Source organism: Sminthopsis crassicaudata, chromosome 1 (genome assembly GCF_048593235.1).
Source record: "Sminthopsis crassicaudata isolate SCR6 chromosome 1, ASM4859323v1, whole genome shotgun sequence".
NCBI lineage: Eukaryota > Metazoa > Chordata > Mammalia > Dasyuromorphia > Dasyuridae > Sminthopsis > Sminthopsis crassicaudata.
Genome location: NC_133617.1, coordinates 130,995,829 through 131,008,633, shown reverse-complemented (window position 1 = coordinate 131,008,633; position 12,805 = coordinate 130,995,829). Strand labels below are relative to the sequence as shown.

At 36.6% G+C, this 12,805-nt stretch overlaps 1 protein-coding gene across 1 annotated transcript in view; it reads left to right on the top strand.

Moving 5' to 3' along the window:
• The first annotated feature begins 2,861 nt into the window (after positions 1–2,861).
• Positions 2,862–12,805, top strand: part of EMC2 (ER membrane protein complex subunit 2) — a 67,737-nt gene continuing 57,793 nt past the window's right edge. Inside the window, exon 1 of the mRNA XM_074267037.1 lies at positions 2,862–2,997. Coding sequence (XP_074123138.1) covers positions 2,958–2,997 — 40 coding nt within the window. The 5' untranslated portion in view covers positions 2,862–2,957. The remainder of the gene's footprint in view (positions 2,998–12,805) is intronic.

Here is a 12,805-nt window from a genome sequence, read left to right as displayed (position 1 = left end):
TCCTAGAAAGGTAAAAACTAAGTAGGAAGGATACTATTTAATTCTATCTTGAATAATATGGATTAGATGGACATATATTATGGCTCCTAAATACTGATTATTAGCATGAAATAGTTCCATTATATATTTGATCTAAGTCAATTGAGGAGAAATATTTCATGAAGCAGAATCAGCTGAGAAATATTTTTTGATTTATGAATGACAGTCATAATGAAAGTTACAATATTTGGGGGCCCACTTTTAATTTTTAATGAATAGATATATCAAAAACATGTAGTCAGTTTTCTTTTCAAACACTTTGCTACTCCTATCAGGAACAAAATATTGAGTTTGATTGATCTGACCAAGAGTCTGACCCAATATGGAAATTCTAATATGTATTATATAAGCAAATGGTAAAGAAACTACTTCAGTTTCAATTACTTTTTTTCTACAAAGAATAGACAAAATTGAGTTTCAAAAATGAAAAGAAAAAAAGCAAGTATCTGTAGGAAAAGAAGTGTGAGAGATCAGGGGTCTAGGGTTAGGTAAATCAAAAAGCAATTTAAAAAGCAGAGTTGTTAAAAGCTTAAACTTAAAGACATTTTAGTGGCATAGTTCTATAGAGTGAGGGACCTGGAGTCACAAAGACCTGAATTCAAATCTAGCCTCAGACAACTACTAGTTGTGTGACTCTATTAGGTAATTTATTTAACCTCTGTCTTCCTCAGTTTCCTTAGTATTTAATTAGTATTTAATTCTCAGGGTTATTTCGAGAATAAAATGAGATAATATTTGTAAAAATGATTATAGTGCATCAAATACTGGAAAAGGTCAGGGATACATGAGTTCAAATATTAACTTAGGACACTTAGGAACTCTGATTCTGGACAAGGTACTTAGTTGATTTTGATTTTAGTTTTCTCATGTGTAAAATGGGAATACTAATATGAGAGTGAAATGGCATTTCATACACACAAATACATGTATGCATATATATAATACATGTGTATATGTACATATCTACATCTGTTCGTTCACACGGTGTGTGTATAAGTGTATATTTATTTGTTTAATATCTCTTTGTAAACCTTAGGGGAAAGTTTAAGTAAGAGAACTTAGGTTTACATTTCAGCTCTGGGATTTTATCATGTGTACAGGTGAAAACTTGGGAAAGTCACTTAATCTCTATGAAACTGAATTTTCAACCTGAGAAACTTACACTTTTTCCAAATCAATTTAGACTAAATGATATTTAAGATCTTTTCAGGCTTTTGATTGTATGGATGTGCTTTGTGTTCAATAGGGGTTTGGACTGGAAATAGATTAGAAGATGGAAATCTAAGGAAATTGACAAATTTGTGGTTAGGTTTCAAAGGGGAAAATTAGGTATAGATGAAAAGAAAATTAGAAACCGGGACCTAGCAATTAAAGTTTAGAGGCAGATTTTCCAATTGATAAATGGTCAAATGAACAGACAATTCTCAGATGAAGAAATTGAAACTATTTCTAGCCATATGAAAAGATGCTCCAAGTCATTATTAATCAGAGAAATGCAAATCTCTGAGATACCACAACACACCTGTCAGATTGGCTAGAAGGACAGGGAAAGATAATGCATAATGTTGGAGAGGATGTGGGAAAACAGGGACATTGATACATTGTTGGTGGAATTGTGAATACATCCAGCCATTCTGGAGAGCAATTTGGAACTATGCTCAAAAAGTTATCAAGCTATGCATACTCTTTGACCCAGCAGTGTTACTACTGGGCTTATATCCCAAAGAGATCTTAAAGAAGGGAAAAGGACCTGTATGTGCAAGAATGTCTGTGGCAGCCCTCTTTGTGGTGGCCAGAAACTGGAAACTATGTGAATGCCCATCAATTGGAGAATGGCTGAATAAATTGGGGTATATGAATATTATGGAATATTATTGTTCTGTAAGAAATGACCAACAGAAAGGCCTGGAGAGACTTACATGAACTGATGCTGAGAGAAATGAGCAGAATCACTTCAACAATACTGTGTGATGATCAAGTCTGATGGATGTGGCCATCTCCAACAATGAGATGAGCCAAATCAGTTCCAATAGAGCAGTAATGAACTGAACCAGCTACACCCATCGAAAGAACTCTGGGAGATGACTATGAACCACTTCATAGAATTCCCAGTCCCTCTATTTTTGTCCACTTGCATTTTTTATTTCCTTCATAGGCTAATTGTACACTATTTCAAAGTCTGATTCTTTTTGTACAGCAAAACAACTGTTTGGTCATGTATATGTATATTGTATTTAATTTATACTCTAACATATTTAACATGCCATGGGGGAGGGGAAAAATTGGAAGAAATGGTTTGGCAATTGTCAATGCTGAAAAATTACCCATGCAAATAACTGGTAAATAAAAAGCTATATATATAAAAAGAAGTCACCACAGGTGATTCAAGCATCTCAAACCAAAAAATAAAAAAATAAAGTTTAGAGGCAGGAAGTGATACTGTGTTGAGAAAACAGAAGCGGTGTCCTCCAGCAGGCACACAACTGGACAGAGCATTGGTAATAATGAAAACAGCATAAAGTAACTTTTTAAAGTGTTTTTAAATTTACAAAATGCTTTACACATGTTATTTCATTTGATAAGCCTCTGTGTATTAGGCCCCTTTTATCTTAATAATCAATAAAGGAAAATCACACATCAGAAACGAACAAAATCCCGGGAGTTTGCTCTGGGAATTTCCTACACCAGCCATCTCGGCCTTCCTCCGCCCCCTTCGCTTAGCTCCGCCCCCGCGTGTCTCCGCCTCCTCATTCCAAGCCGCAGCAGAGCTGGTCCACGTGCATCTCTATCCACGCCCGCCTCCTTCCCAGGATCTCGGCCAATGGACTCGCGAATGCGTCATCTGCTACCGCTCACGGCGCTGGTCATGTGACACTTCACGCAAGCCCTCCTCCTCAGTAGTTCTGGGCTTGGGGAAGATGGCGAAGGTTTCCGAGCTCTACGACGTGACCTGGGAAGGTAACTGTTTAGAGATTGAGATTGGAAGGTGCAGAAGGGTCAGCCCCGTAATTGCCTTAGAGATTGGGCCCTGTGGCTACCTGCGGGATGTCGTGCTTTGCTTCTAAGTGTCCGAGCTGAGGCAGGGGGTCAGGCGGCCCCCGGCCTAGGCCCGGCCGGGGCAGTGGTCCTTGGGGAGGCCGTCTGCATTGGCTCCTCCGGATTTGCTGACCGACCGACTTGTCTTGCCGACCCCAGGGTGCCTCCTCGTCCGGGCCCCTTGCGGCGTAGCTAAGTCCCTCTCACTGCCTCTTCGGAGGCAGTGAGAATGACGTGGGGCGGACCGAGAGGCACGCTGGAGGGAGCATCGGCTGATCGGGAAGGTTTCCTGGGCTCATGGCTTGTTCTCTTAGGTATTGTCTTTAAAAGCTCCATTATCCCCCTGTTGTTTCATCTGACCCCAAAATTCATTGCCTTTCCTCGCTGGAGGACTCTCAGTGGGTGAGAAATTCTAGGCCGGCATTTCGCCGGGAAGGAATCCCTTTTGACCTGCTTGTCACTGTGCTTGACGAGGGCCCATTTGTATGCCTGGAAGTCCTTAAACGTTACAGAATTCTTAGCTTCGGGATTAGGTTTCTACGTCAGTCAGTAACCATTTATTAAACGCCTGCTGTGTACCAGGCACTGTAGTGAATGTTGAAGATACAAAAAGAAGCAATAGTCTTTAATAGGGGAACAACATGCAAACTATATACAGAATAAGTAGGAAAAAATTAACGGGGAAGGGGGGGAAGTCTCCAATAAAAGATGGGATTTTAGTTGCAACTCGGAAGAAGTCGCATGGAGAAGGGAAAAAATTCCAAGGTTTAGGAAAAATGCAGAACGGAGATATTGAGTGTCACTGGGATCAAATAGTGTGTGGTGTAAGAAAGAAAAGTTGGAGGGAGCAAGATTATGCAGGGCTTTGAATGCCAAACAGGAGGTCATAAGGGACCACTGGAATTTGATAAGTTTCAATAAATTGGTTTCCTTTGTAATCCTATGTACTTTACATATTTAAAAACATCATACTGAGAAGAGGTTCATAGGCTTTATCATATTACTGAAAGAGATTTTGATGTAGCTCATTTAACATTGTATTTATGACATGCTGGATGCAGGTTGTCCGTTGGTCATTCTCTATTGCATCACAGGACAAAAATGTAAGAACTTGTGGCCTGTCAGGTAGTCCTGAGCATTGAAAGAACTGGGCTCATATTTTAGAATGTCACTAAACTTCTCTGAGCCTACGTTCCAATTATAGCTATTTCCTAATCCTACAGGTGTGTGGGTATGTGTCTAAATGCATGGATATCCAAACGTGTTGTAAGCCTTACTTACGTCCCTGTACAAGTGTCTCCTTGTTCTCATTCATTTATTTATTATGAGATAAAGTGTTTTTGGTAACATGAATCTGTTTCAGATGAAATATTTAATGGAAGGCTGCCTAGAAAAATGATCTATAGGAGTCCTCTGAATTAGACTTTCAGTTAGCTTCTTAAGAAGCTTCTGGAAGACCAGAAATCTTTCCTTGATGGTATGGAACAAGGCCTTGGCAAGTTGAGGACTTGAGTTTTTATTTCAGCACTTTGGCTAACTGCTTGACTTGGGAGGGGAGGAGGTTATCTTTTATTACTTTATCTGATAGAAAAACAAAAGCAAACTACTTTTGTACTTTATTTAGAAGAATAATAAATACGAGCAAGATTTTAGTGTATATCCATCAATAATTTCTTCAGAAACCAATGGAAAAGGAAGAACATGGATTAGAATTTACATGTGTATTCTAGGTTTGGCTAGTTCAATAACTAGCTATGTGATTTGAGCAAGTTGTTTTTTTGTCAGTAAAATGGGTATATATGAATTAAGTTATCTGGCTGTTAGTAGACCTTAGTGGTGGGTCTTTCTTCTGCCATGAAGCATCTGTCTTTGGGATATTATTTAACATTATCTCCCTACGTTGTCTAAAGTGAGAGGTTTTGATTAGAACAGGCTGGGACACTTAACCTGGGGCATTTGAAAAAAAATAAAAATTAAAAAAAATATATATATATTTAATTTCAATGTGTGTATATGTATATGTATGTATGTATGTACATGTACACACATGCATACATATGTTTGTGTAACCATTTAGATATAATTGATTTCCTTTAAATCCTTGGTAATTTATTTTGTGTATTTAAAAATACTATTCTGAGAAGGGATCCATAATCTTTACTAGGCTGCCAAAGAGACCTGTGAAACAAAAAGAGCTCTTGGGTATTCCAAAATAGGTATTTCCACATCTATCTTCTAAAACAGAGCTGTCAAACTTGCAATGAAATGTATTTGGGAAATAGTTAACAAAATAAAGATATAGCAAAACAAAGACCATATCACATTTTAAAACCAAGTCAGTATATAGCCCTATAGGGATCCTTATGTATTGATAAGTAGTTCTCATTTCTATTTAAGTTTTATACCATTGTTCTAAATCATCTTTTGCATTAAGGGTTCTTACCTCACCTTTCAACTGAAACTGAAAATTTTAACTATGCTTTGAAATATTTGTACTTAAAATGCCCACAGAATTATTTTGTCTTTTGCAAAGTAGAGAGGCAGTCTTGAAGCCATGTCTCCATCTCCTTTGCTCTGGCTTTCAATTTCATCATTCAGCTGAAATTGTTCTCTTTAAAATTACTAATCTATTATTGGCCAAATCTACTGACCTTTATAACAGTCCTTGTTCTTGACCTCTCAGCAGTTTTTGATCCTCTTACTTGCCCTTTTCTTGATACTCTTTTTTTTCCTAGATTTTTTGTGAAAAATTTATTTTTATTCTTCTCCCTACCTGATGTTCCTCAGTCTCTTGTGGATTCTCCTGTAGGTCACAACTACATCAGGTATTTCCAGCCATCCAGTCCCAGGATGTTCTATTCTGGGGCCTATTCTCCATCTTCACTGTATTACTCTATGATCTCATCAGTTATCTGTAAGCAAATGATTTTTAATTTTATTTGGTTAGCCTTAGGTTCTTATCTGACTATAAGTCTTCTATCTTTAATTGCCTTTTATACAATAGACACTTCAAACTTACCTTATCCAAAATAGAACCTTTTTTCCTCAGCTGTCCTCTTTTCTACTTCATTACTATTAAACTATTCTTCCAGTTGCTCAAACTGACTTGATTCTTCATTCACACTCACCTCTCATATCCTGTGCATTGCCAAGTTGATTTTAACTTTATAACATCTCTTGCTTCAGATTTCTCTGGATTCTTAATCATTTCTCCATTCAATTGCAAAAGTGACTTTCTTTTAAAATATAGGCTCCAATCATGTTGTTCCACTACTTGAACTCCAGAAGTTCCTTATCTCCAGAATCAAATATAAAAACCTTTGTTGAGCCTTTATTACCTGGTCCCTTTCCAATATTCCTATATAGTACTTCCTTCCACATACTCTACAATCCAGAAACACTGGCCTTCCTGCTCTTCATCTCATTGGATTCTCATCTCAGGACTCAATCACTGGCTATCTCTATGCTTTGACTACTGTCTCTTAGTTTTCTTCATGGACTCAGCTCAAATCCCACTTAATACAAAAGTCATAGTCATTTGCCAGTCATTTTCCCCTGTTAGAAAGTGAGGTCCTGGAGGTCAGAGACTTTATTTTTTGCCTTTTTTATGTGTGTCACCAGATCTTAGCACTGTGCCTAGCACATAGAAGGCACTTAATAAATATTTGTTGATTTGTCTTAACATCTATATGGGGAGACAAGATATATGTGAAACAAATAATGACCAGCAGAAGATGTGGCATATTATAATTAGTTCACATTTATTTTATACACCAAGATTTACTTAGTATTTTCCCCATAAATCCTTGAGATAAGTAGTCTAAGTATTATTATCCTTGTTTTACACCTGACAGAACAAGACTTAGACTCAAGTAATTTGTCTAATTGCATATCTAATATGATTATACTATAAGCATAGCAGCTAGCTAGTTTAGTGAATAAAGCCATGAATTTGTAATTAGGAAGACTTGTTCAAATTTTGTTTTAGACATTTTCTATCTATGTGACTCTAAATAAAACATAGCTTTTTTTTTTTTTTTTTTTTTTAAGGGGTACAAGTGAAAGTGCAACTAGTTCTTAAATTGTCTTAAATGCGGAATCATTATGAGAGAGCCAGGTGTCATTGAGAATAGGAGGAGGGAAATAGTAAGAGAAGACATTAAGATGAAAACAAGTTTACTAGATATGGAAGAGAACACAAGAAGAGGCTTAGGTGGATAGGAATGAGGAAGAATGCAGTACAGGATCTGGAATGAAGGTTTGTTTAACCACTGGACTGAGTATGTCAAGATGGGAGGCTATACATTTGAAAGAAGTCTGTTCAGAAAGGTATTTTGATTTCTACTCTATTTTATGTTCTTTCTTTCTTCAAAATTATTTTGTCTGTATTTTGCATTTCTTTATCTGTATATGTGTTATTAGCTCTGGTAGAAAGTAACTTCAGGGGCAGAAGGTTTTTCCCTTTTCTTTGTATTCCAAGTATCTAGGACATAATAGATACTTATTGAATCTAGTGACTTGCACAGTCATAAAACTGGTGTCAGGGAAGGATTTGAATGAATGAATTTTTAAAAAGTTTTTAAGTATTTATATTTTTGAAGCCCAGTACCAAGCAATGGGGATACAAAAAAGGTACTATCTCCTGTTCTCTGGTACCTTAACTTCTAATGGAGGAAACAAACAGAGTAGAATTCATTTGTGTTTTAAATGGAAAGTTCCCATAACACTTAGGATGGAAAGACAAAGAGGTAAAGCATCTTTTAATGTCATTTCCATTGACAAAAGCATATATGATGTTCTCAGGTTTAGTGTTTAACATTGTTTAAGACTTTGGCGGTTGAGAACTTCTTTAGCATCCTGAAGACACAGACAAAGGCTGACACCTGCAGAAGCTTTTGCTGGGTAATAGCATTTGCTTCTTTAAATACCTGGGGGCTTGAAGTAAAGACCCTGGTAAACTTGGGGGGAAGGGAAAGAAGGTGCTAGTATTCCTCAGAATTTGTGGCTTACTTGCTTATCCTTGGTAGTTGGTCAGTAACTAGTGTTGATGGTGGGCTACCTCTCCATAGGGGTTGCTTTCCTCAGTGTTGGAGAACATAGGATGGCAGTAGGGGCCAAGTGATCTGGGGAACACTCTTTTCCTTTTTTTTTTTCCCTCAGAAATGAACAGAGTGTCCGTTGATTTACATTTAATCTCCATAGCTCTTTTTCTGGATGCAAATGGCATTTTCTATTCTAAGTTTATTAGACTTGCCTTGGATCATTGAACCACTGAGAAGAACTAAGTCTTTCATAGTTGATCATTACATGTTTATTCCTTTTGGGTAAGAAGAAAGGTATGGTTCTTAAGGTAGATGGTGATTTTATTCATTTGACATATGCCATCTCTTCCTTTACCAGAATGCTAAGGATTAGTTGTCTGCCTTGTAGATAGCAATTGGTTGGTGTTTGATTTGAGTGTCTACTATACTAGTGAGGTCAAACTCAAATAGAAGCAGGGGCCTCTAAACCATACAACTGGCCACATATTGACTTAGAAAACCACATATTTACATGTTCTGTTGAATTTTTATTTTGTGAAATATTTCTCATTTTAATCTGATTTGGCCCTGTGTGACTACTGGATGTTTGATCCCACTGTACTGTCACATTGCTTCTAATATGTTGCAGTTTTTTTTTGTTTGTTTTTGTTTTTGAAAGATGTGTCTGGTAGTGATGTTCAGGATCTGGCAGCTATAAGGAAGATAGATCTTTAGGGTCAGAGTTTAAGAAGGCTTATGTTACCTGAATGAAATACAAAGTCCTCTATTTGGCATATAAAGCTTGTCATAAACTTTCCTATCTTCTTAGTCTTATACTTTGTTTCCTATGATGACCTCCCTTCTTTCGTCTTTCTAATAACTCATACAGCCTACAATATGGGGTGCCCTGCCTGCTGTTTTTTGAATACAGTATTTCCTCTTCATCCTTCCTACTTCCTCATAATTTACTTGGCTTTCTTCACGCTTAAAAGAAGCCTGCACTTTCTGCAGACCTTTTCTAATATTTGTAGGCGCTAGTGCCCTTCTGAGATTTCTTCCCCAAAACTTTGTACATATTTTGTTTGTGTCTAGCTATTTTCATATTGTCTTCTTCTATTAACTTGTGGGCTACCCAAGATCAAGGACTGTTTTTTTTTTCTTTATATCTCCAATACTTAGCACAGTACCTAGCATATTTTAAATGCTAATTGATTATGGAGCAGTCTAAGTCTGCTAATAAGAGTTGATGATAGGAAGTAGTAGGAATGAAGAGGAGTTCTAGACATATTTCAAAGTGCTGCTAGATGTTGTGCTTGATCGAATATAAGTAAGAAAATGAAGTTACTCCAAGGTTCTACAGAAATGTAGACTTTAATAAGATTAACCAAATTTCTGAAAATTATTTTTTACAGGTGTGTAAAGTTTGAGATTAAAAGACTTTGAATGAAAAAATATTCTCTGAAAAACTATCATTAAATTTTTATAATTTAATGTGACTTTTACTCGGTCAATAAGCACTTTTTTTAAATAATAGTTTTTTTATTTACCAGATATATGCATGGGTAATTTCACAACATTGACAATTGCCAAACCTTTTGTTCTAATTTTTCCCCTCCTTCCCTCCCCCTCCCCAATATGGCAGGTTGACCAATATATGTTAAACAGTTAGAGTATAAATTAAATACAATATATGTATATTATGACCAAACAGTTGTTTTGCTGTACAAAAAGAATCAGACTTTGAAATAGTGTACAATTAGCCTGTGAAGGAAATCCAAAATGCAGGCAGATAAAAATAGATGGATTGGGAATTCTATGTAGTGGTTCATAATCATCTCCTAGAGTTCTTTTGCTGGGTGTAGCTGGTTCAGTTCAATTACTGCTCTATTGGAACTGATTTGGTTCATCTCATTGTTGAAAATGGCCATATCCATTAGAATTGATCGTCATATAGTATGGTTGTTGAAGTATACAACTATTTCCTGGTCCTTCTCATTTCACTCAGCATCAGTTCATGTAAGTCTCTCCAGGCCTCTCTGAAATTATCCTACTGGTCATTTCTTATAGGACAGTAATATTCCATAATATTCATATACCACAATTTATTCAGCCAATCTCCAATTGATGGGCATCCACATAGTTTCCAGTTTGTGGCCACCACAAAGAGGGCTGCCACAAACATTCTTGCACACACAGGTCCCTTTCCTTTCTTTAAGATCTCTTTGGGATACAAAACCAGTTGCAACACTGCTGGGTCAAAGGGTATGCACAGTTTGATAACTTCTTGAGCATAGTTCCAAATTGCTCTCCAGAATGGCTGGATGTGTTCACAATTCCACCAATAATGTATCAATGTCCCTGTTTTCCCACATCCCCTCCACCATTCAGCATTACCTTTCCCTCTCATTCTAGCCAATCTGACAGGTGTGTAGTGGTATCTCAGAGTTGTCTTAATTTGTATTTCTCTGATTAATAATGATTTGGAGCATCTTTTCATATGACTAGAAATAGTTTCAGTTTCTTTATCTGAGAATTGTCTGTTCCTATCCTTTGACCATTTATCAATTGGAGATTGGCTTGATTTCTTATATTCAATAAGCACTTATTAAGAGCCTACTATCTGTATCAGATACTATATAAAATGTTGGGGTTACAAAATGAACTAAAAGACAGTCCCAGTCCTTAAGGACCTCATAGTCTAATGAGTGAGAAAACAGGCAAGTAGTTTTTATAAAGAAAGGAATCCTCCTGGAAGTGGGGCAATGGAAAACACTTTCTGTAATAGATGGAATATTAGTTGGGACTTAAAGGAAGCCAGTGGCAGCTGTGAGGAATGAGAGATCTCCAGACAGAGAAGGGCCTGAGCAGAAAAGAGTATCTTGTTTGTGCAACACCAGAGAGGCCAGTCATTATTACTTTATCGAAGAGTATTTCATGGGACATAAGATGTAAAAGAAGAATGTAAAAGTAGGAGGTGACTTGGTTATAAAGAGCTTTGAAAATCAAACAAAGCATTTGTATTTTCTCTTGGAAGTAATAGAGAGCCATTGAAGTAAGGGGAATGGAAAATGAAATGGTCAAACTTATGCTTTAGCAAAATCCCTTTGGTGGCTGAATGGAGAATGACTTGGAATGTGGAGAGACCCTGAGGCAGGTTGACCCACCAGCAAGCTATTATAATAATCTAAATGTATAAAGGCCTATATCAGGATGGTAGCATTATCAGAAGAAAGAAGAGGGCATATTGAGATGTTGAAATAAATAGGCTTTGGCAACAGATTGAATATAGGAGGTGAGAAAGAAGTTGAGGATAATCACCAAGTTGTGAAACTTGAGGAACTGGGAGATTAGACTGGTGATACTTTTTGTAATAATAGAAAGGTGGAAGCTGGTGAGAAGAGTAATAGGGTAGGATAAGTAGATTTCATATTTATCATCATAAAAATGATAGTTAAATCCATGGGAGCTGATGAAATCACCAAGTAAAATAATATAGAGGGGAAAAAAGAAGCTCAGGACACACTGCTTAAAAACATCTGATGATGTGACCTGGATGGGAATCCTGCAAAGGAGTCTGAAAAGGACTGATTTGAATAGGTAGGAAGAATGGGAGAGAGTGTTGTCTCAAAAACCTAGAGAGAAAAAAATATTAAGCAGGTGAGGGTGATCAACAGTGTGCAGGGTTGAGAAGAATGAAGATTGAGAAAAAAAATATTTGTTAAGTTAGAGATCATTAATTTTTGAACAGAGCAGTTTTGGTGGCATGATGGGATTGGAAACTGAATTGTAAGTGGTTAAAAAGAATGAGAGAAGAGAAGTTTCATGCATTTCTTATAGTTTTCTCGAGGAGGTCAGCTACAAAGGATATACAATATAGAGAATAGTAGCCATGGGTGTAATAGAATCAATTGTTGGCTTTTTGAGCATGGAGATGCAAGCTTGTTTATAGACAACAGGGAGAGATTGAAGATAGAGTGAAGAAGACAGAAGGGGCTATCTCTTATAGAGGAGATGGGATGGGTAGAGTTAATAATTGCCTTGGTGTTTGAGGGCCCAGTTAAATAAAATACAAGTATTTTCTACTACTTCTTTAGAAGTCATTATTGGTAATCATCTTTTTCCGTTGTTTTTTGTATTGCTAGCAATTTTGATTCTCTGGGAGATGACAAGGTTTGATGAACTGCAGTCATATACCACTGTTGTAAGAATAGTAAAATTTTTTTCAAAAATAGACTTTGGGCCATCAGTGAAATGCAGTTTTCCTAATTGGTCAGTCAGCAGACACTTATTAAGTGCCTATTAACTGGGCATACAAAAAGAAGCATTAATTTAATCTAGTTTCTGGTCTTCTTTTTTGGACCTAGCTCATTGCCCATCTCTATTGCCTGTCCAAAATATGAATTTATGAACTATTAATCCAAATGTATATCATATTTTGGGTAGTGTGCAGCTTTTTCTACTTTTTTTTGCCCCAAGGGGATTATTAAGAGTTTCTCTTTTGAACCATTGAAGAAACTTTTTAATCTGTAGCTTTATGAAATTAATACAATGTCCCCTCCAATTTAGCATCTCCAAAATTAAGGGAATCTTTTTTTCCCCTTTGATCCTGTACAATAAATCTTCCATGATAGTTACAAACATTTTTTAAGAAGTATACATTTCCTCTGCTTTTATGTTTTTCTGGTACTGACAAATAATTGTTAAGTTGA